This window comes from Echinops telfairi, unplaced genomic scaffold (genome assembly GCF_000313985.2).
Source record: "Echinops telfairi isolate 266 unplaced genomic scaffold, ASM31398v2 ScPeMD7_9;HRSCAF=40, whole genome shotgun sequence".
NCBI classification, from domain to species: Eukaryota; Metazoa; Chordata; class Mammalia; order Afrosoricida; family Tenrecidae; genus Echinops; species Echinops telfairi.
Window position 1 is genome coordinate 70,640,290 of NW_022103906.1, and position 21,068 is coordinate 70,661,357.

At 41.5% G+C, this 21,068-nt stretch overlaps 1 protein-coding gene across 2 annotated transcripts in view; it reads right to left on the reverse strand.

Annotated features, from left to right (window-relative positions):
* GALNTL6 (polypeptide N-acetylgalactosaminyltransferase like 6) overlaps positions 1-21,068 on the reverse strand; it is a 1,306,147-nt gene that overhangs the window by 106,840 nt on the left and 1,178,239 nt on the right. For both annotated transcript variants that reach the window (XM_045286961.1, XM_004696123.2), the window contains one exon: positions 5,144-5,251. In XM_045286961.1, coding sequence (XP_045142896.1) covers positions 5,144-5,251 — 108 coding nt within the window. The remainder of the gene's footprint in view (positions 1-5,143; positions 5,252-21,068) is intronic.

A 21,068-nucleotide genomic window follows, 5' to 3' on the forward strand; every position in this document is an offset into this window, starting at 1 on the left:
TAATAATTTATAAATTATCAAGGGTTCTTGAGGGAGGGGGAGGGGGGAGGGAGGGGAAAATGAGAAGCTGATATTAAGGGCTCAAGTAGAAAGCAAATGTTTTGAGAATGATGAGGGAAACAAATATGCAAATGTGCTTGACACAATGGATGTATGTATGGATTGTGATATGAGTTGCATGAGCCCCCAATAAAATGTTTTTTTTTTTTTAAAAGGAAAGAAAACAGGAATGGATAATCTGACAGAGGTAAAATAAAGACATTCAGTCCCCTGATTTCCATTCTCTGCACAGTACAGACTTTAATTCCAACTTGCTCTCCTCTGGCTGCCCTCTCCCTCTCCTGGGGACTAGGAGGTGTGCACTTCCAGGGCTGCCCCACTTACTGCTGCAGGGCTGCCCCCCAGCTGCTGTGGTGAACCTCGGGCTCCCAAGAGAACCTCTGCTGTGCTACAATCAGCTGGGATGCTTGGTTGTTTTCAGGTACCATTGAGGGGGCTCTGGCCCATAGCGAGCCTTTGCGCAACAGAACCGAACCCGGTCTGGTCCTGTGCCATCTTCACAATGGTTCCTATGCCTAAGCCCGTTGTTGCAGCCCAATGGAAGTCCACCTCGTTAAGGACCTTCCTCTTTTCCACTGCTCCTCCACTTTACCAAGCATGATGTCCTCCTCTAGGGCCTGGTCTCCCCTGACAATGGCCAAACTAGGGCAGATGAAGCCCTGTCCTCCTGCCTGTAGGAAGCACCCTTGCTGTACTTTTTCTAAGACAGATCGATTTGTCCTTTTAGCAGCACATGGTGCTTTCCAACATTCTGCACCAGGACCACAGTTTCAAATGCTTAGCTGTCTCCCTGGGTCCCTGCTGTTGAAGCCACCTGTCTTCAGTCCAGGGTCTTCCCCAGCTCCTAAACATACTGGGAATTATTCTCCTTTTGGCACAATGTCTGGCTCTCACCACAATCTGGCTGCTTGAAAGGGCTGTCTCTGAAAGTGTTTCTCGTTTTCTACTCAGCCCCCTCTGGCTGTGCAAAGCCTCCCGCAGCTCAAAAGGCTCCCTGAGTGGCATTACACTGAAGAGCTGCTCATTCTTCATGGATGAAGGAAAGGCAGGGCCACACCACAGAAAGAATTGTCACCTCTGTCCTGTGGGCCCTCTAGTCTCCCTCCGGTTGCAGGGATGAGCATCCTTTTCCTCAGGGACCACTGGTTATTTACCCTAGGTGAAAAGTGCACGCCCCTGCACTTCCAGATCCTGCTATTAGACCCTGAACAGACCCAGTAAAAATATCTAGGTTCTTTAATGATGAGACAACACTCTTGCTTCTCAGATGAATCTAAACTCCACGTGACTGTGACCTACATCTTGGCTCTTTGCGAACTAAGATAGTGATGCTATTTTTATTTTGCAAATAAGCACATGAACCAACTTCACATCTTGAACAAGTGGATATCTTTAATTTCTATGCAGTCAGACAGAACCTCTAAATACTATAGAAAGGGAATTTTATTAAATTGAATAAATTCACTTTATAATAATTATTTTTCTCAAGTCACTGAGGCTGGTAGAAACGTGCGGCCCTGGTCACTGATCTTGTGTTTGGGAACCAGTGCTTTGAATGAAGCGCATTACTTTAATTGAGGCATCCCTGGTGTTGGGGGTGGTGTTAATGACTTTGCGTTGGCATTGACTCACGGCCGTGTTATGTGTAAAAGAGCGAAATGCCATCTGGCCCTGGGCCATCTGCATGATCACTGGTGTGTGCTCTGTACATTTTGAAACGCGTCAATCCCTCGAATGGGGGAATTCCTCTGTTTTCTCAGACCCTCTATTTGACCAAACATCATGTCCTCCCCGACAGTGGCCTGAAGTCGATGAGATAAGGTTTCACCAACCTTGCTTCTCAAGAGCGTTCAAATGAACTTTCCTGCAAAATGGATTTATTTGTTTTGCTGTACATCCAGCATTTATTTATTCTGTTGTATATTCAGCATTCTTCACTAACATCACAGTTTGTAATCTGTTTTTTTTTTCTGTCTTCCATTCTTTTAACTTGAGCGGCCTGAGGATGGTCACCCCTATAGTATCACTATCCCCTTCTCTCCACATGTGTTTTAAAGAGACATGCATGCCTTCAAAATGTATTTGGACAATGATGTCTTCAAAAAGTGGGCTTCAAAAAGTTTGTGCAAAGAAGGAATTATCAGGTACTGGAAAAATTCCATGAATTTTTGAAGCCCCTCATATTGTCTTCTAATAGTTTCATGTATACATAACTTGGCTTAACCCAACTTTCTTGTAATAAATAGAAGATACTGAATGACCAATGATTTGAATTTAATTTTGATAATACACTCCGGTACTGTTAGACAACTATAGGCTGTTCACACGTTTGTGGGTGTGTTTGTGTGTTTGAGAATCTTCAATTTACATATGTACATACATGAAAGCAGTAAGCGGTCTTTGTTAAAAGGAAAACAAGCATTTGGAGTCAAGTCTCCCTCTTCACCTCCGTAAGGAGGCTGGGAAGATGAACTGCCCAGCAAGCTGACAGAGTCCTGCTTCTGTAGCACCCTTACAGCCTCTCATCATTTCTGATGATTTAGTAATGATGTAGGTGTAGCAAGGTAGTTGAAGTTCTCCCACAAAACACCGGAATTGTTTTTCATTTTAATATACATTTTTATTTAAAAAATCATAAAATGCTCCTTAGAGTGACAGTTGAGTTTCAATATTTATGACACTCTGATTGCTCTAGCAGTTTTAAAAAATGAGCCCTCAAGTAAAATTTAAGTGGAAAAGATTAAAATTCAGAATTATGGACTTTTTTCATTTGAATAAATACTCACTTCTTGCCTGGAAGTTTTATGTGTCAATCCTAGTTTTCCTATATTTGACAATCCTTGAAAAAGTACTTAATTTCTTTCTTGAGAATGTATGTGCAGTGTTAGTTTTTGAAAAAAGACTCTACTGAAATAGCACATCTTGCCCCTGCCTCTTCCACTGTTGTTAACTCTACACCGAGCGCCCCCAACACCCCTGGAGTGAGTGGTGACACAGGCCACAAGCTGGGCACCATACGACTAAAAGAAAGTAGATGAGTGACAGAGCATGATTATCTTTAGGGTATTTCAAATGAATATGACTCATTAGGTCCACATGGCTGATTCGTGGTATATGCGCAAAATGCTTCATTCTTGCAGATTTCTGCTGTTTTCCTGAACAAACTTTCAGATTCATATGCATTAAGCCTTTAGGGTGAATTCTACAGATTAAGATTAAATTAAGCGAATTTTCTTACCCAAAAGCAGTTCTTTAATCAGTTTGTTATTTTGTGATTGGTTTCTTTTCTTCAAAGAGGGTAATTCTACAGCTATCTAGTGGAATTGTTTACTTATAGCTCATTTGATTTGGGGGAGGTACAAGTAGGATGACTATTTCCCTTTGAGAGGTCTCTACTGTAAGCTCATCACTGGAAAGTCTAACTGCTGAACAGAGGTTATGAGTAAAACTACACAAAAATCATCATTGCTGACAAATGTTTCAGGAAGGGGAGAAGGAAGACATCTCCCCCCAAAGCCAAATAATTACAAATTATATTTTTATTATATATCATGAAAATATTTAAGGTTTAGTAGCAATTTAAGATTAATAACCTTTTACTTTTTGTTTTCTAGAATAATTATTTCTCTCAATAAACATTTATTGGTGCCTATCATGCATTGGGACTGATATTTGCATGAATCCTGATAAATAAAAATGTTTTAAAAGCCTGTTATGTGAGAGGATTGAGTTTTATATAAAAACATATTATAACAGTTATTTATGTTTCAGTCTTACTAATTTTGAAAACAAACAAACAAACGGAATAATTTAAGTCTGGGATACTTGGGACAGCTTGTGCAAAGAATTGTAAAAATAATCCTTTTTATAGATTTGGTATGCAAGCTGCAGCAGATACATAAGTAAATGAGTAGAACAGACCACATCATAAAGAAACTAACTTGGGAAACCTAGAGAAATTGTCACGATTGTCTATAAAGGGTATTGTGACTGCAATTAGCAGCTAAATAAATGCTTTCCAATCACATATAAAAGCATTCTAAAAGACATAAGAGAAAAGGCCCCGCATAGCTCACTCAAGAGGAAAACCTTTTTCAAAACAATATCTAAAAACAAACTTAACCCACTGGCATTGAGTAGATTCTGAATCATAACAACCGTACATAAGGTTTCTGAAGCTAGGAGTCCTTATGGCAGAACATAGCCTCGTCTTTCTCCCAAGGAGTGGCAGATAGTCTTGAACCCTGTGGTTATCCACCCAAGGCTTAGCCAACAGCTAAACTGAATCGATTTTGGCATTTTGAGGATGGAGTATAATTTTAGGCCGAGCTGGCCCAAGTAACAAAGACAAAGAAGACAGTGTTTGGCCATCCACCCCCACTCCCACACACACACACACCCCCTGCATCTCCCTTGACTCTTTTCTCCAGCTGTCTGTTCATGGATTGGGTCACACTCCAGAAAGGGCTCTCGTGTTGCTGTCAGTTAAGTGTTAGACTGCTAATGGCAGAATCGGCAGTTCAAAACACCAGTCACTCCTTGGAGGACAGATGAGGCTGTCTGCTTCCCATGAAGACTTACAAAGCTGTAGATATGCAATATGGAGTTACTGTAAGCTGAAATATACTGGATGGTCGTGGTGGGTTATGCTCCAGGTAGTGAGAACGGACTGGATGCCTACTCAGAAAGACTGGCCTTAACTTTGGACTCTGCTGTTTTTCATGTGTGTGTACCCACCACTTTCCTAAACTGTTATTTCCTCAACTGAGGAAAGGTTATAAAACCACCAGCTTCAGAAGGGAGTTGTAAATATTGAACATGACATACACAACTGTGCTTGAAAACTACTGCTAAGAAGTAGTGGAATAGTTCATACTTTCCAAAAGGATGGCAGGGAATCGCCCCGAGAAACAGGCACTCTATGGACTCAAACCTAACAAACGGAATGGCAGGTGGCAGGGCTTTTATTTTGGACAGATGTTTCTATCAATTTGTGTCTTAAATCATGCCGTATGTGAGGCTGACTGCTCTGCCTTTGGGAAACTCTATCAAGCCAGGGCTATTCTGATATCCATTGACTCACTCGGGCCAGGCTGGTTCCCGACGGAACTTTGTAAGGGACGTACTTCCTGTAGATATGACCAACTCTGGAACACGGAACATCAAACATTTCTCCTCCACACATCCAAACCTAAAGAGGGGGGTTTAAAAATAGAATCAAAGAGAACAGTGAATTTTAAGACGGAAGATTGATTATTAGCAAGATTCATTAAAAAAAAACTTAAAATGTCAAAGTCTTCAAGTCATTAATACTTTTTTTTCCGCATATGTCTAGCAAAGAAAGGAAACCACATTTTAATGTAGATTCAAAAGTGCAGAGAACCAAAACACTAATTTGGTAAAATTTTATTCCATAGACATCAAGTTCGCATTTTGTATTTTACTAGAATCTTATCACAAAACTTCATTATTGTGTCATAATCTTATGTTTGGATAGCTTCCTTCTGAACATGGATAATGGTTTTCATAATCTTACTGTGAAAGCATTTGAAGAAATAACATAAGAATATAAAATGCTTATTAAAATATAAGATGTAAACAAAGGAAATTCTAAAATGAGTGGATCAATTAAAGAAGACAAAGATATATATAGTTTAAGTTACACCTAGATTTTGAAATTCAGCAAAGCAGACTTGTAAAATTAATAGTTGTGTTCTAATTTTCCCAATCACCAATATATTTTTAGAGACAGATAACAGCTGGTTAGTAATATGGACTCAGGAAAAATTTCGCTCATGGCATCTGCTAAGATGCTGTACTTATAGATGTATAGTAACGAAAATTATTTGGCTATGTTTTACCATGATTCTCCATCCAGATAGATACACCCTAAAGATGGTTTCTATAATAGACTTACTACAATAAAAGGACCAACTTTGAACACATAAATTCAATTTTCATATAAGATAGATAGTTCACTACTTTATTTATTTATTTTTTTAGTTCACTACTTTAATTGCCAAAAAGCGGCTAAAAGGAGTTAGACACACAGCTTGTTCCGAAGTACAATCCTCCCTTAATATCTGCAGGTGCTGCTTCGAGGACGTGCTTGGATACCCAAATGCATGGATGTTTCAAACCAACAAACTCCCTCCCGTGGAGTCAACGCTGGCTCATAAGGACCCTAGAGAACCGGACGGAACTACTCCTGGGAGGTTCTGAGACTAACTGTTTATGGGAGTAGGAAACTCCCATCTGTCTCCTAGGGAGCTGCTGTTGGTTTTGAACTGCTGACCTTGCTGATCACAGCCCCATGCATAACCATTTTGCCACCAAGGCTCCTGCATGGATGCTTCAGTCCCTTATTTAAAATGGTATAGCATTTGTATATAACGTCTGCATATCCTCCTGCATACTTTAAATCATTTCTACATTACTTGTTGCTAGGGGCTGCCAAGTTGGTTCTGATCCATAGTGACCTTTGGAAACAGAACAAAACACCGTCTGGGGCTTAATTAGTCTTATGTTTGAGTCCATTGTTGTAGCCCCGTGTCAGTCTATCTTGTCAAAGCCCTTCCTCTTTTCCGCTGGTGCTCTACTTTACCAAGCATAATGTCCTTTTCAGGGAAGGGTCTCTCCCGGAAAGATGTCCCAAGTCTGTTGGTTTGCTGTACTGTGGTGGCTTGTGTGTTGCTGTGATCCTGGAAGCTATGCAACTGATATTTCAAATACCAGGGAGTCATCCCAAGTCAACAGGTTTCAGCAGAGCTGAAACAGACTAAGAATAGACTAAAAGTCTGAATTAGCCCCTGAAAGCCTTCATAAGACGGAATACGGTGTAAACACTGTGTAAGTAGCAGCGTATACTTCCTTCCTCTTAGCCTTGGAAGGATTGCTTTGACCAATTAATTGCCTTTTTCTCCTCCCGATATTTTCCTTCCTGCAGCTGTTTGAATCTGCAGATGTGGAACCCACAGATAGGGAGAGGAGGGCTGACTGTTCAATAGCTAAAGAAAGAGAAACATTACTTAAATTTGCCCCACCTTCATTTAGAAAAAAAACATTTATTTTTGTTGTGGAGAATATACGCAGCAGAACAGACACCAATCCAAAAGTTTCTAAATAAGCAGCTTAGTGATATGGATTGCTTACATTCTTCACCTTGCATAGTCATTCTCACTTTCCTTTTGGTATTGCTCCTCTTTAACATAAATTTACTGCCCCCTAAGTTTGCGATCTAATCTTTTAAGTTGCTGTTGTCAACTTGATCTCATTTAGGTAGATCTTAAAAGAGCACAATGCTTAAGGCTGATTTTCCTTACTAGCTCAACATGATCTTCCTGCATATTCGGTGTCATTGCCCATGTTTCATGAGTCTGAAGAGGACTTGATAGATTGGTATCAGACATGTGGGCTAATATCGGATTCATGGACTTGATCTGGACTGGCCTGGGATGTTTTCTCAATATTCAACTGCTCTTGTACATAAAGCTCTTTCTTATACACATGAGTGTCTATGGATTTGTTTCTCTAGTTTACCCAGAATAACACAGTACAACTACTGGTCTCTTCACATTCACAGCAAAGAAGAGTTATGAAATCTAAAGATACATGCAAACAATTCATCCAAAGGACTAATGGGCCATGCATACCTCAGCCTCCAGGACTGTGAGACCAGAACTAGATGCTGCCTGGCTACCTCTGCTGACTGTTCTGAAAGGGATCACAAAAAGAGCCCTGGCTAGAGAGGGAGAAAAATGCAGCGCACATTCAAAGGAACAAAGACCAGTCTTACTGGTCTGATAAACTGGTAGACCCCCTGAGGTTATGATCCCTCCAAACTAACCAAATCCCTGCCATCAGGTGTATTTCAACTCCTCGGAAACCTCTGCTCTAGTGGTTGGGGGCCATTGAGTCAGTGCCGACCCATAGCGATGCCACGCACAACAGTTCAACACGGTCTGGTCCTGCGCCAGCCTCACACTTGTTCCTATGGCCAAGCCCATCTCCTTGAGGGCCTTTCCCTTTTGTGCTGCTCCTACTTAACCAAGCATGGTGGCCTTCTCTAGATCCTCTGGTCTCCTGACAACAGGTCCAAAGTCCGTAAGATGAAGTCTTCCAGCCTTGCCTGCAAGGAGCATTCTGGCCAAGCTTCTATAAACAGTAGAACAACCGTTTCTTCACCACATTTGCTTATGCACTTGCTTTGTCTTCAGCAATCATGGAATGCCAGTTTAATAGCACAAAGTATTCTTGCATTGAGGGAGTACTTGAGTGGAGGTCCAATGTCCATCTGCGACCTTAATATAAACCTATAAATATATGCACGTAGATATATTTCCCCATCCTTATATATAAATATATTTACATATGTACATGCCTGTAATTAGACCTCTATAAATGCCCTTTGCCTCCTAGTTATTTCCTCTATTTCCTTTTACTTTCCTCTTGTCCCACTATTAGGCTCAGCCTTCATTTGGGTTTCAGTAATTCCTCTCGGTTACATTGCCCTTGATCAAGCCCTTCCAGGCCTCCTACACCCTCCTCGCCACTGATTTTGCATCAATTGGTGTCTGGAGTTTTAAAGGCTTGAAGATAAACAAGCGGCCATCTAGCTCAGAAGCAACAAGCCCACATAGAAGCACACCAGCCTGTGGGATCATGAGGTCTTGAAGGGATCAGGTATCAGGGATCAAAGAATAAAAAAATCATATCATTGAGAATGAGGGGCTGTGCAGAGTGGGGACCCAAAGCCCATCTATAGACAACTGGACATACCCTTACAGAAGGGTCGTGGGGAAGAGAGGAGCCAGTCAGGGTGAAGTGTAGCAACGATGAAACACAGGACTTCCCTATAGTTCTTAAATGCTTCTTTCCCCCCACTATCATGATCCAAATTCTACCTTGAAAGTTTGGCTAGACCAGAGGATATACACTGGTACAGATAGGAACTGGAAACACAGGAAATCCAGGACAGATAAACCCTTCAGGACCAATGGTGAGAGTGGCGATACCGGGAGGGTGGAGGGAAGGTGAGGGAGAAAGGGGGAACCGATTACAAGGATCTACATATAACTTCCTCCCTGGGGGATGGACAACAGATAAGTGGGTGAAGGGAGATGTCAGACAGGGTAAGATATGACAAAATAATAATAATTTATAAATTATCAAGAGTTCATGAGGGAGTGGGGAGTGGGGAAGGAGAGGAAGAAATGAGCTGATACCAAGGACTCAAGTAGAAAGTAAATGTTTTGAGAATGATGAGGGCAACAAATGTACAAATGTGCTTGACACAATGGATGGATGGATGGATTGTGATACGAGTTGCACGAGCCCCCAATAAAATGATTAAAAAAAACACCCCAAAACTGCTTCAAAGTAAGGATTTGGACTTTGGTTGTATATGGAAAGACTTTATAGCTCTTTTCCTAAAATGGTTTTCAGCCCATTCAGACTAGAGGAAAAGCAATCAAATCACTATGCATGTGGGTTTTCAAGAGTTCAATGTAAAAATACGTCTTACTAATGCATTTAAAATAAGATTTGTTATGAATATGACTTTCCCTGTTCTGAAGAACATGATATTCAATAAAGTGAGACATAATTGTACAAGTAAACACATAGAATCTTTGACTTCTGACCTTTTAGAGACAGAAAACCAGGCCTTTTTCCTGAGGTGCCACGGCGTGACTTTGAGCCACCAGTCATTTAGAGGCCATGTATTCAACAATCGGAGTCATCAGGGATTCCACACTGCGCATACATACCGATGTTTTCTTAAATATGTAAAGTAAAAATGGCTAGGCACCCAGTTAATCATCTTAATGGAATACTATCCTAATATATTTATGTGTGATAACAACCACATTTTTAAATGGAAATGATTTCATTTATATATATATATTTATATGTAAGAAACATTTTCCTAAATGATGAACTAAATATTCTTTATGCTGTCATATTCCTTATTTCTCCAAAGCACTTCAGCTCTATTAAAATGTAACTACCACTAATATTATTTTATTTTATTTATTTTTTCTAGGTACAATCTGCTTTTTTTTCTGTTCAAAACCATTATTTTAAGAATTAATACAGATATCATATCATTCCATCGTTTAATCACATCAAGCAGTATTGTACAACTGCTACCACAGTTTCAAAGCATTCTTTTCCTTCCTGAACTCCTTGAGATCAGCTCCTTTACACCCCCCCACCCCCCGCAGGCATTCCACACAGAAATGCTTATTCTACTATAGGCTCATCAGTCTAGGGTTTCATGTTCTGCAAAACAGGAAAATATATAACATTAACTCAAGAGGGTGACCCCCCCAATGATATAACACATCTGAGACAAACCTCAGAATTAACAAACAAAAAATAAAAAAACACAAAATGTTGAAAACCAGATCAGGCTTAATGTGCACCAGAGGGGGTATCAACTGACAAGATTTTAATGGTTACAGTCAGGTTTATATGTTTGAACTTCTATAGTCATCTCTACAATGCACTCCGTTTAGTAACTAATTTCCTCCCATCCCTCTATTATGGATGGAGGGAAATCACCAGAGGCTTATTTCCTATGTAGATCCCACAGATGTATCTTGGGCTCCCAATGTCATCCACAGCCTTTTGCAAACCAGATTCTCACAATTTAGGCTCTGATACGATTCCCTCCTTTGGCTTCGGATTAGATGATTTGCAATCCTTCGGTGACCATATCGGTGAGCTTCTTCCCTGTGGGCTTAGTTGTCATCTCACTTAGATGGCTGCCTGTTTGGAAACAAGCCTCTAAGACCCCAGACCCTATTTTATCTGAAAGGCAGGCACCATCTCATTTCTTCAGCACATTTTGCTGTAGCACCTATATCTTCTATGTTCCCTTCCTGAGGGCGAGTATCAAGCAGGGTCATGATGTGAGAACTAATTGTTCTCAAGTTGGAGCTAGGATTCAGTGTGAGCTCAAAACCCGTTCCTAGACCTAGTTATTTACTCATTAATCTGCCTTTGTCTCCCTTTCAAAACTTCCTTGTTAATTTATGGTAGAGAGTCGTATCGGTCATCCTCCTGTGGCATAATGATCTCCAGTTAATATTGTTGTAGATTAGTCCCAGGTATTAATTTACTAATATTATTTTAAATATTCTTCTTTATATTGCTGTTTTAAAAGTTTGAAGGATGGCACCCAGCTGTTGGTAGGTGCCATCAGGTTGGTTCCCACTGATAGCAACTCCACGAGCCACAGAATAAAACCCTGCCTGGCCTTTCAGTGTCCTCATACATCTTCTATGCTTGAGCCCTTGCTGCAGTCACTGGGTCAATCCGTCTCGTGGAGGGCCTTCCTCTTCCTCACTGCCCTCCACTTTACCAAGCAGGATGTCCTTGGCCAGGGACTGGTCTCCTGATATGCCCAAAGTATGAGATACAAGGTCTCATCACCCTTGCCTTCGTGGAAGAGCTGGCTGTACTTCTTCCAAGACAAATTTGTCCCTTTAGCAGTCCATGATACTTTGACTATTTGCCCTAGCACCGCAATTCAAATATATCGTTCTTCTTGGTTTCCCTTATTCAATATCCAACTTTCACATACACCTGAAGTAATTTTCACATTGAGAATACTGTTGTTTGGGTCAGGTGTACCTTAGTACACCTCAAAGTAACAGCCTTGCTTGTCAACACTCTAAAAAGTATGACAGAGGGTATTAATATCACAATGTTACCAGTTGCTCCTGTTTTGAGGATTTGGGTCCTTTTTAATATGAGTGAAGAGAATCCCTGTTGATGTAGTGGTCACGGGTTGGGCTGGTATCCTCATGGTCAGCAGTTTGAAACCACCAGCTCCCTCGGAGGGAGAACGACAAGGCTTTCTACTGCTGTTCACAGTTACAGTCTCGGACCCTCACAGGAGCAGTTCTACTCTGCCCTACCTGGCTGCTTTGGGTCAGCACTGACTCGATGGCAATAAAAGTTTCTTCTTACATTGGGCTGTAATCCGTGCTGAAAGCTACGATCCTCGATCTTCATCAGCAAGTGCTTCAAGTCCTCCTCACTTTCAGCAAGCAAGCTTATGTTCTCACATGTTGGTAATAAACCTCCTTCCAATCCTGATGCCACCTTCTTCTTCATAAAAACCAGCTTCTCTGGTGATTTGCTGAGCATACAGATCGAGTAGGGATCATAAGAGGACACAAACTGACACATACTTTTCCTGATTTTAAACCATGCACCATTCCCTTTTTCTGTTCCCACAAATGCCTCTTGATCCATAAACAAGTTCCAAATGAGCACAATGAGGTATTCTGGAATTTCTGTTCTTTTCAAGGTTATCCATAGTTTGTTATGATCCACATAGTCAAATGCCTTGGCATAGTCCATAAAACACAAGGAAAATTCTCCCTGGTATTCTCTGCTTTCCTTCAAGAGCCATTTGCCATCAGCAATGATATCGCTTGTTTAGCCTATGTGGTAGATATATAATCATTTGTCAATTTGAAGATTAAGAGTGTAGGGATGGAGTCTAGCTTGTCAATCAGATCATAGCCAATGAGGCCTCTGTGTAGGCAGAGACTTCTGAGAATTCTGGGAAATCCGGTACTTCCTCCTTGGAGGCTAGAGATACTTCTCTCTCTGCCACTCCCTGGGAGACATTGCAGTTGACAAGACACATGGAACTATGCTAGTGCCCTAAGTTGGAGAAGCCACATGGACCTACCCTGATGCAACCAGACTTCTGAAGCTAGAGAAGCCATGTAGAGACCCCTGCCAGCACTGAGATGCTCACAATGCCACTGGATCCAAAGACTTTCTACCCACTGGCCTGGGATCTTCTACATTTGGCATCATTACATGTGTTTCGTGAGTCTGAAAGGACTTTATAGATTGGTATCAGACATATGGGCTAAGATTGGACTTAAGGACTTGATCTGGACTGGGTTGGGATGTTTTCTCAATGCTCAATTTCTCTTGTATATAAAACTCTTTCTTATACATATACGTGTTTATGAATTTGTTCCTCTAGTCTACCCAGACTAACGCAGCCTGTAAGACAGAGTAGAATGTCCCCTTTGAGTTTCCAAGACCTTAAATCTTTACGTGACCCGACAGTCTCGTTTTTCTTCCTCATAGCAAGTGGTGGGTTTGAATTACTGACTTTGTGGTTACCAGTAAATGCATAGTCCACTATGCCACTAGGACTCCTTCTATTGTTCTTAGTCACTTGTTAACCCTTACAGCCATCCCTGTGGCTCAACCTCCAGCCAAATAGATAGGCCTATAAGCAGGTGAATAAGAATGTCGAGAAGGCAGCCCCTTCTACAGCAACCAATCTAGAAAATCAAAGGGAAATCCTTCCCCAGCACGTTCAGAAGGCAGGAAAAGAAAGGAATGAAGAATGTATGGAAAGATTATACGTAGAAAGACTGCAATTCTAGTTTGATGACTTCAGTCAGTGCCATGAAACTCGATGTGTGTTGGGAATTGTCGAATGGAGAGCTACATTGTTTGGTAACTTTTCACTTACTGTGATTCCAAAGCACGATACAAAGTAAAAATAGAAAAGGAAAAGAAACTTTGTCTGCAAAAAGATGGATAATAAATATTTTAGGTTTTGTGGGCGTTTCTCTTGCACTACTTGATTTCGCCAAGAATAAACGGGGCTGCATTCCAAGAAAACAAATAAACAAAACAAAGCAAGTAGTGAGTCATAGTTTGCTAGCTCATAGTTTATAAAATTTAAAGTCTTTTTAAACACTGAAATTCAGGATTCTAAGAAAATATATGCAAGCAATTTTTATTTTCCAGAATTATCCACCACATTACCTCCCATTGTCGAAGGGCCTCACAAGGTAACGTCTTACATGTTGAATTTGGGAAGGCTTGTTTGTTATGTTTCAGCCCATTGTTGCAGCTGCTATGTTAACATGATGTCCTTTTCCGGGGACTGGTCTCTCCTGATAACATGTCCCAAGTACACGAGGCAACGTCTCCCTGTCTTCTCTTCGAAGAAACTTTCTGGCTGTACTCCCTACAAGACAGACTGGTTTGCTCTTCTGGCTGCCCGTGCTCCATTCAGCACTTTTCAGCAGCACCATCCTTCGAAGGTGTCAGCTCTTCTGCTTGCTTCCTTATTCCTAATTCAGCTCTCACATGCGTGTGAGGCGCTTGAGAATAAAATGGCTTGGGCGGCATTTTAGTCCTGAAAGTGACATTTTTGCACTTTGAACACTTCAATTAGGCCTTATAAAACAGACCCCCCCCATTGCAATACTTAATCTCTTGACTTCAGCTTCCACCAGCATTGATTGTGGATCCAAATAAAATGGCAACTTCGATTTTTCTCCCATTTATCACGATGCTGTCTGTAGGTCAAGTTGTGACGATTATTTTTCTTTATATTGAGTTGCGATGCGTACTGAAGGCTCTGGTTTTTAGAATTTTCATCAGTAAGTGCTTTCAGCAAGCCACTTTGTCTAAGATACATCTCACAGTTCGCTAATGAGCGGCCCACTCTCCCTGATGCTGAGTTCTTCTTTACGTAGTCTAGCTCTCACTCGATTTGCTCAGCACTCAGATTAAATAAGTAAGGTGAAAGGACACAACCCTGACACACGTGTTTCTTGATTTTAAATCATGCAGTATCTCTTTATTCTGTTTGACCAACTGCCTCTTGGTCTAAATGCAGGTTCCATACCAGCACAAGGAATTGTTCTGGCTTTCCACCCTTCTCGCAATGTTCCTGATAGCTTGCTATGACCCACGTGGCTGAAAGCCTTTGCATAGTCCATAAAACATACTCAAAACCTTTCAGGTATTCTCTATTTTCAGACAAGATTCACCTGTTATCAGTAAAATTATCTTTTTTTTCTTCTGTGTCTTCTTCTGAATTCAGTTTACCTCTCTGGCAGATCCCTGTTGATATATTACTGCAACCACTTTTTCATTATCCTTAGCAAAACTTTACTTGCATGGGATACTGATGGCGGTATTCAATAATTTGTCCATTGTGGTGGGTTGCCTGTCTTTAGAATGGGAACACACGTGGAACACATGCAGTTGTTTGCCCAGGTAACAACCACATTTTTTGGCACAGACCAGTGAGTGTTTCCACTGTTGCATCAGCTTGCTGAAACATTCCAATTGGGGTCCCATTCATTTCTTGGGCCTCTTTTTTATGTTAATGCATTCAGCCAGGACTTTTTCCTTTGGTGTCTTTAGTTTTTGATCATATTTACGTTTCTAAGTGATTGCATGTTGACCAGTTCTTCTCTTTGGTCCAATGACGATGCACTCCTTCCATCTTTTGATGCATCCCTGTCAAGATGCTTGACGAGCCAAGCTCTGCCCTGCAGGCTCTAGGGAAGAGCCCACTGCCATGGTACTTTAGATTGTTGGCTGAGTTAGAGTCCTTGTCCACCCACGCTCTTGCTGGCTGGTATCCAAGGGTCACTTTTGGCTTCCAGAGGCTACTCACAGGTTCTTGCCTTATGGCTACTTCCATCTCAGCAATGGAGACCTTCAACATGCCAATTTTCACCAGTTATTTCAGCTTGAGATAAGCTGAGCGTATTTGGTTTTCCTTTTTGGTTTTCTAACTCCAGGTCTTTGCACATTTTATTAAAATGCTTTACTCTGTCTTTTTGAGCTGCCTTTTTAAGCTTGTTTTTGCTTGTTTGCTTTAATTCTTCTTATCACTTTAGCCACTCGATCTTGAAGAGAAAGTTTCAGAGTCCCTCTTGGCATCTACTTTGGGTTTTTATTTCTTTCCTGTATTTTTAAATGATCCTTTTCTTTCTTTATGTATGTTGTTCTTGATGCCACACCAGAGTTTATCTGGCCATTATTGTTGAATGAGTCAAATCTATGTTTGAGATGGGTTCTAAATGCAAGTGGAATATACTCATAGTTGCATTTTACCTCTTGTGGATTTGTTTTAATTTTCTTCAGCTTTACACTGAACTTACTTATGAAAAATTGATGATCTTCAAAATATGCCAGGAAATTTGGAAGACAGCTACTTGTCCAACTGACTGAAAGTGATCCCTATTGGTATCCATTCCAAAGGTGACCTAATAGAATGTTCAAATTATAGAGCAATGTTATTGATATCACATGCAAGTGATATTTTGCTGAAGATCATTCACCAAGGTTGCAGCAGTACATGGACAGGGTGCTTCCCTAGGTTCAGGCAGGATTCAGAAGAGAACATGGAACAAGGGATATCGTTGCAGATGTCAGATGGATCTTGGCTGAAAGTAGAGAATACCACGTGAAAAGTAGACATTGAATAAGGAATAAACAATGCATTTGAATTGTGGTGCAGGCAAAGAATTTTGAAAGTCCCATGGACTGCCACAAAAACAAACAAATCTGTCTTGGAAGATGTACGGCCAGAGTGCTCCTTCGAGGCAGGGATGGTGACTTGGTCATACAGACTTTGGACATGTCAGGAGACACCAGTCCCTGAACAAAGTCAGCACACTAGGTAAAGTAGAGCGCTAGTGAAAAAGAGGAAGGTCCTCAATGGGCTCAGACATGGGGACAGCTATGAGCATGGTGCAAGACTGGGTAGTGTTCTGTTCTCTTGTGCGTTGGTTTGCTAGTAGTCGGCACTGATTTGCTGACGCCTGACGACACAATGTCTAGATCAAATAAGTATGCTAAAAGGATACAACTCTACCATATGCCTCCTTGAGTTCTTGTCATATCATTATTTTGCTCTGTTTGAGTAACTGTCTCTTGGTCTATGTACAGGGCTGCATGAGCATGCTGAAATATTTTGGAATTCTTATTTTCAATGTTATCCGTAGTTTGTTATTATCTACATAGTCAGTGGGTCTTAATAGTCAATAAAACACAAGTAAACATTTCTTCTTCCTGGCAGTCTCTCCTTCCAGCTAAGATCCAACTGTTGTCAGTAATGATAGACTTCATTCCCTGTCCTCTTCTGAATCAGGTTTAAGTTTCTGGCCGCTCCTGAGGGATCCCGAGGACATGGAAGGAAGTGTATGCGGGCTGAACTCCGTGTTTGTAACCACAGGTTGGAAGACCAGCTCTAGTTAAAGATCTCCATGGTTCTGAGATGGAGATGGCGTGAAATACACTTTTTCCAGACTGAAAAACACCCTACAGTAGCTCTCCATCAAGGTCCTACCATAAAAGATGTCTCAAACTTGCACTTGGCTGTTCACGATGCTCCCGGAGGTTACCTATCTTTAAGCTTAAACAATCAGATTCTTTTATCTGTCCCACCCAAAGTGCAGCTGACACTGTTCTGACATTTCCTTCTAATCATGACCATGGATTGTTGCCCTTGGGATTGCTCAGGGACATACAAGGTTAAGCTGCTGACTCAGTCTATTACCAGTCCACTCTACTACGTGTGTGCCTGCTGGAGGTTTGCAAGCCTCATGATTATATCAAGCCATTGAAAAATACACTAGCTCTCTCGAGTCCAATATCAGGATGACCCTCTGTGCCTCACTTTTGTCTCTATCTTATTTTCCATAGTCTCATGCGCTGCTCCTAAGGACCCTTTAGGATGTGGGGCTGGATCCCACAAGCTGATGTACTGCCACAACTGTCACTGAATTGTATTCAGCCACGTTCCGCTTGCATGTGATATTATTGATATTGTTTGATACTTTCCACATTCTGTTGGGTCACTGTTCCTTGCAATAGGTACAGCTGTGACTCTCTTCCTGGAGGATAACCACGTAGCTGCATTCCAAATGTGTTTGCATAGGAGAATGAGAACTTCCCAGACTTCACCAGCTTGTTGAAACATTTCAGTGAGTAACCCTTCAATTCTGGCACTCTTGGTTTTTGCTTCTTCCTTCAGTGAAGCTGGGACTTCTTTCACAGCTGTGGGGAATGACAGCGGAGGGTGTGCATTTCTGACCTCCTCTGGCTTCCCCGTTACCTTGAGATGAGTCAGATATGCCTCCATGCTGCATCCTTACTCACCTATGCTGACACCAACCGTGTCTCCCACACTACCCCACATACTACCCCACACACTCCCATACTACCCCACACACTCCCATACTATCCCACATCTATGCTGGGTCCAAAAATTCATTGCAATGCCCACTCAGAGCTCACAGACAATACAACTAAGGGGTTTATTGGGAGATCAATAGATTCACACAAGCCAGGTCCAGCAAACAGTAAAGATGCAGTCCTTGGTCTCCTTGGCGAGCAGCCAAGTCTCTCCCTAAATCTTTCAGCCACATGGTCCTCTGGCTTTTGCCTCGATGGGCCCAGAAGGCAGCCCACCTGTAGCTCTGTCCCCCAGTCCCCCCCCCCCCATAGTCTTGGTTCAGATGAGGAGAAGGTACCCTATCGTCTCGGTGTTGCTCTTCTTTATATCAATGTCTCTGCTGCATCTGCTGTTGACAGCTTCTACCACTGCAGACAGATATGCTGAAAATTCTCTTGCATGGTCCCCGGGGTTTGTCTCCGTCATTGTGTCAAAGACGATGCATCCTGAGAGCTTTGTGTAATGAAAACTCTCTTTCTCCCCTGGAGCTTCTGGTCGATATGAACTACTGACTTTTCAGTTATCATCCCATTGAATGACTCACTGTGCTACTAGAACCCCACAGGGATCCTACGGTTTTTCCAATGTTAGTATTGCTTCCTGCAAACTCTGAGTTAGTTTGCTTTATGCCATAAGCATTTAGTAAATTGTCCCTCAGCTCATACTTGTCTTTGTTTGCATACCAATAATATCACCACACACTTATTTTCTCTATGAATTTTTCTTAGTTGTCCAGTAAACCCAAAACCAAACTCACTGCCGTCCAGTTAATGTTGACTCATAGCAACCCCTGTGGGTTCCTGAGATTGTAACTGTTTTGGGGAGTAGAAAGGCCAATCTTTTTCCTGAGAGCCACTGGTGGTTTTGAACTGCTCACTATGCAGATTACAGCACACATGTAACCCAGTATAGCACCAGGGCTCATTACTTAGTCTTTCAATAACAAGGTTTATTTTAGTAGAAATGATCACATCTTGATGTAGTAGAGAGATTTGTTTAGGTAACAGCATACAAACCTAGTTGTTTAGGAAAGTATAACTGTTGTGGCATTTATTAAATTCTATTTTTGTCCAGAACAGTGTGGTTTGTATTTTTACCAGATGTATTCTGGTAGTACAATATAGTGACATTCTAAAAAAAAAAATCTATGACATTGTCATACTTAAATATCTAATTCTGGGAGATATGTTTTAGAGTTACAAATAATGTCTCTTCTTTTGACAACATAAATATTTTAAACCAATGTTATTTTACCCATGAATGAACACAGAGCATTTTTCTAATAATGCAGTTCAAATTGACTGAATAAATGAATGCGTGCTTTATTTTTCTAACCACTTTTCAATATCAACCACAAACTAGAATTTAGATATAGAGAATGTTAAATTGAATGGAATCATACAATTATACCAGTCACTTGGAATATGAAATTAACTTCAGTGGGATAATGAGAAATCATTATTGTTAGGTGTAAGATGAAACATAATATGCTGTGTGGAAATAGTCCAAATTCTCAAAAGTAGATATTGAAGCATGTACTTCCAAACTCTGTTGTTTCTCTAACGTATTTCATATACTACTCCACCTCCCCCGTTCCTTTAGAGCTGCATTAGTTTCCCTTATATTCTTCTGGCTGGCGAGCTGCGGGCCCCCTTAGAGCAGCATCCGCACGCACTAGCTGTCGGAGCCCTGGAGGTGGAGTGGGTCATGGGTTGGACTGTTAACAGCAAAGTCAGCAGTTTGAAACCACAAGTGGCTCTTCAGGAGAAAGATAAATGTTTTCTACTTCCATAAAGGGTTACAGTTTCAGAGACCCACAGGGGCAGTTCTACTCTATCTTCTAGGGTCACTATGAGTTGACCGGATGGCAGTGGGTTTTCGCACGAGCTGTTTCTTCTGCCTAGGTTCTTGTGTTCCAGAGCTCCGTTTGTAACCTCCTTAAAAAGTCTTAGCTCAGCCGTCTTCTGGTCACCTGGATGTCTTCTCATACTGCACTCAGTTCTTATAACGCCATTTTGCTTGTTCTGTCACAGCATTTATCATCTAACACAACGTGAGTAGACATGTCACTTTTTTAGCGTGCCTATTGTCTCTTACTCCTTTTGTGTAAAGACCATTGTCTGCTTTATTTAGTGATGCTCCCTAAGTCTCAGAACAATGCTCGACACAAAGTATGTGCTGAGTAAATAGTTGTTGACTAAAGGAATAGATCAACAGGCTATTGTTACAAAGTAAGGTTAATTCCAGACACTGGTATTACTTAATGGTCCAAAGCAACTAAACCCACTGCCTCCAGTTGATTCTAACTCATAGGACCCGATAAGACAACATAGAAATGCTCCCTTGGTTTGTGAGGCGGTAGAAGTGCTCCCTTGGTTTGTGAGGTGGTAGAAGTGCTCCCTTGGTTTGTGAGGCTGTCGGCCCTTATACACAAAGAGGGCCTCACCTTTCTCTCTCAGAGAGGCTGAGGGAGGGTGGGGTTTGAATGGCTGACCTTGAGTTAGCAGCTCTACACTTCACTCACTGCACATAGCCCTGACTCTGTTTCACAGGTCTGCAGGGGACTTACATTCTAGGCCATACACTACTCACCCATACTTGATTTAGATGATTGAGAAGACGGGCCTTGGGGCTTATGGTGGATACTGGAGTGGGTAAGGGTTTTTGGAGGCGCTGGTGTGGAATGAATATATGCTCTACATGGAATTTAGGTGGTTGGAGGAGGAGTGCTCCAAAAATATGGGTGGAAATCCTAAGCCCTGCATGGAGGAATGTGAGCTTGTTTGGGGAAATGATTTTTCTTTGTAGGATTGTTAATGAAGTCATACTGCAGTAGTGCAGGTCCTAATGTTAACCCCTTCTGAATGACATTTTAGAAAAAGGCAGCCACGGAAACAGAGTTATTCCCATGGAAAGACACTCTAAGAGGATCTGTCGATAAGCCCTGGGACAGCAAGAGACACTTGGAGCAATT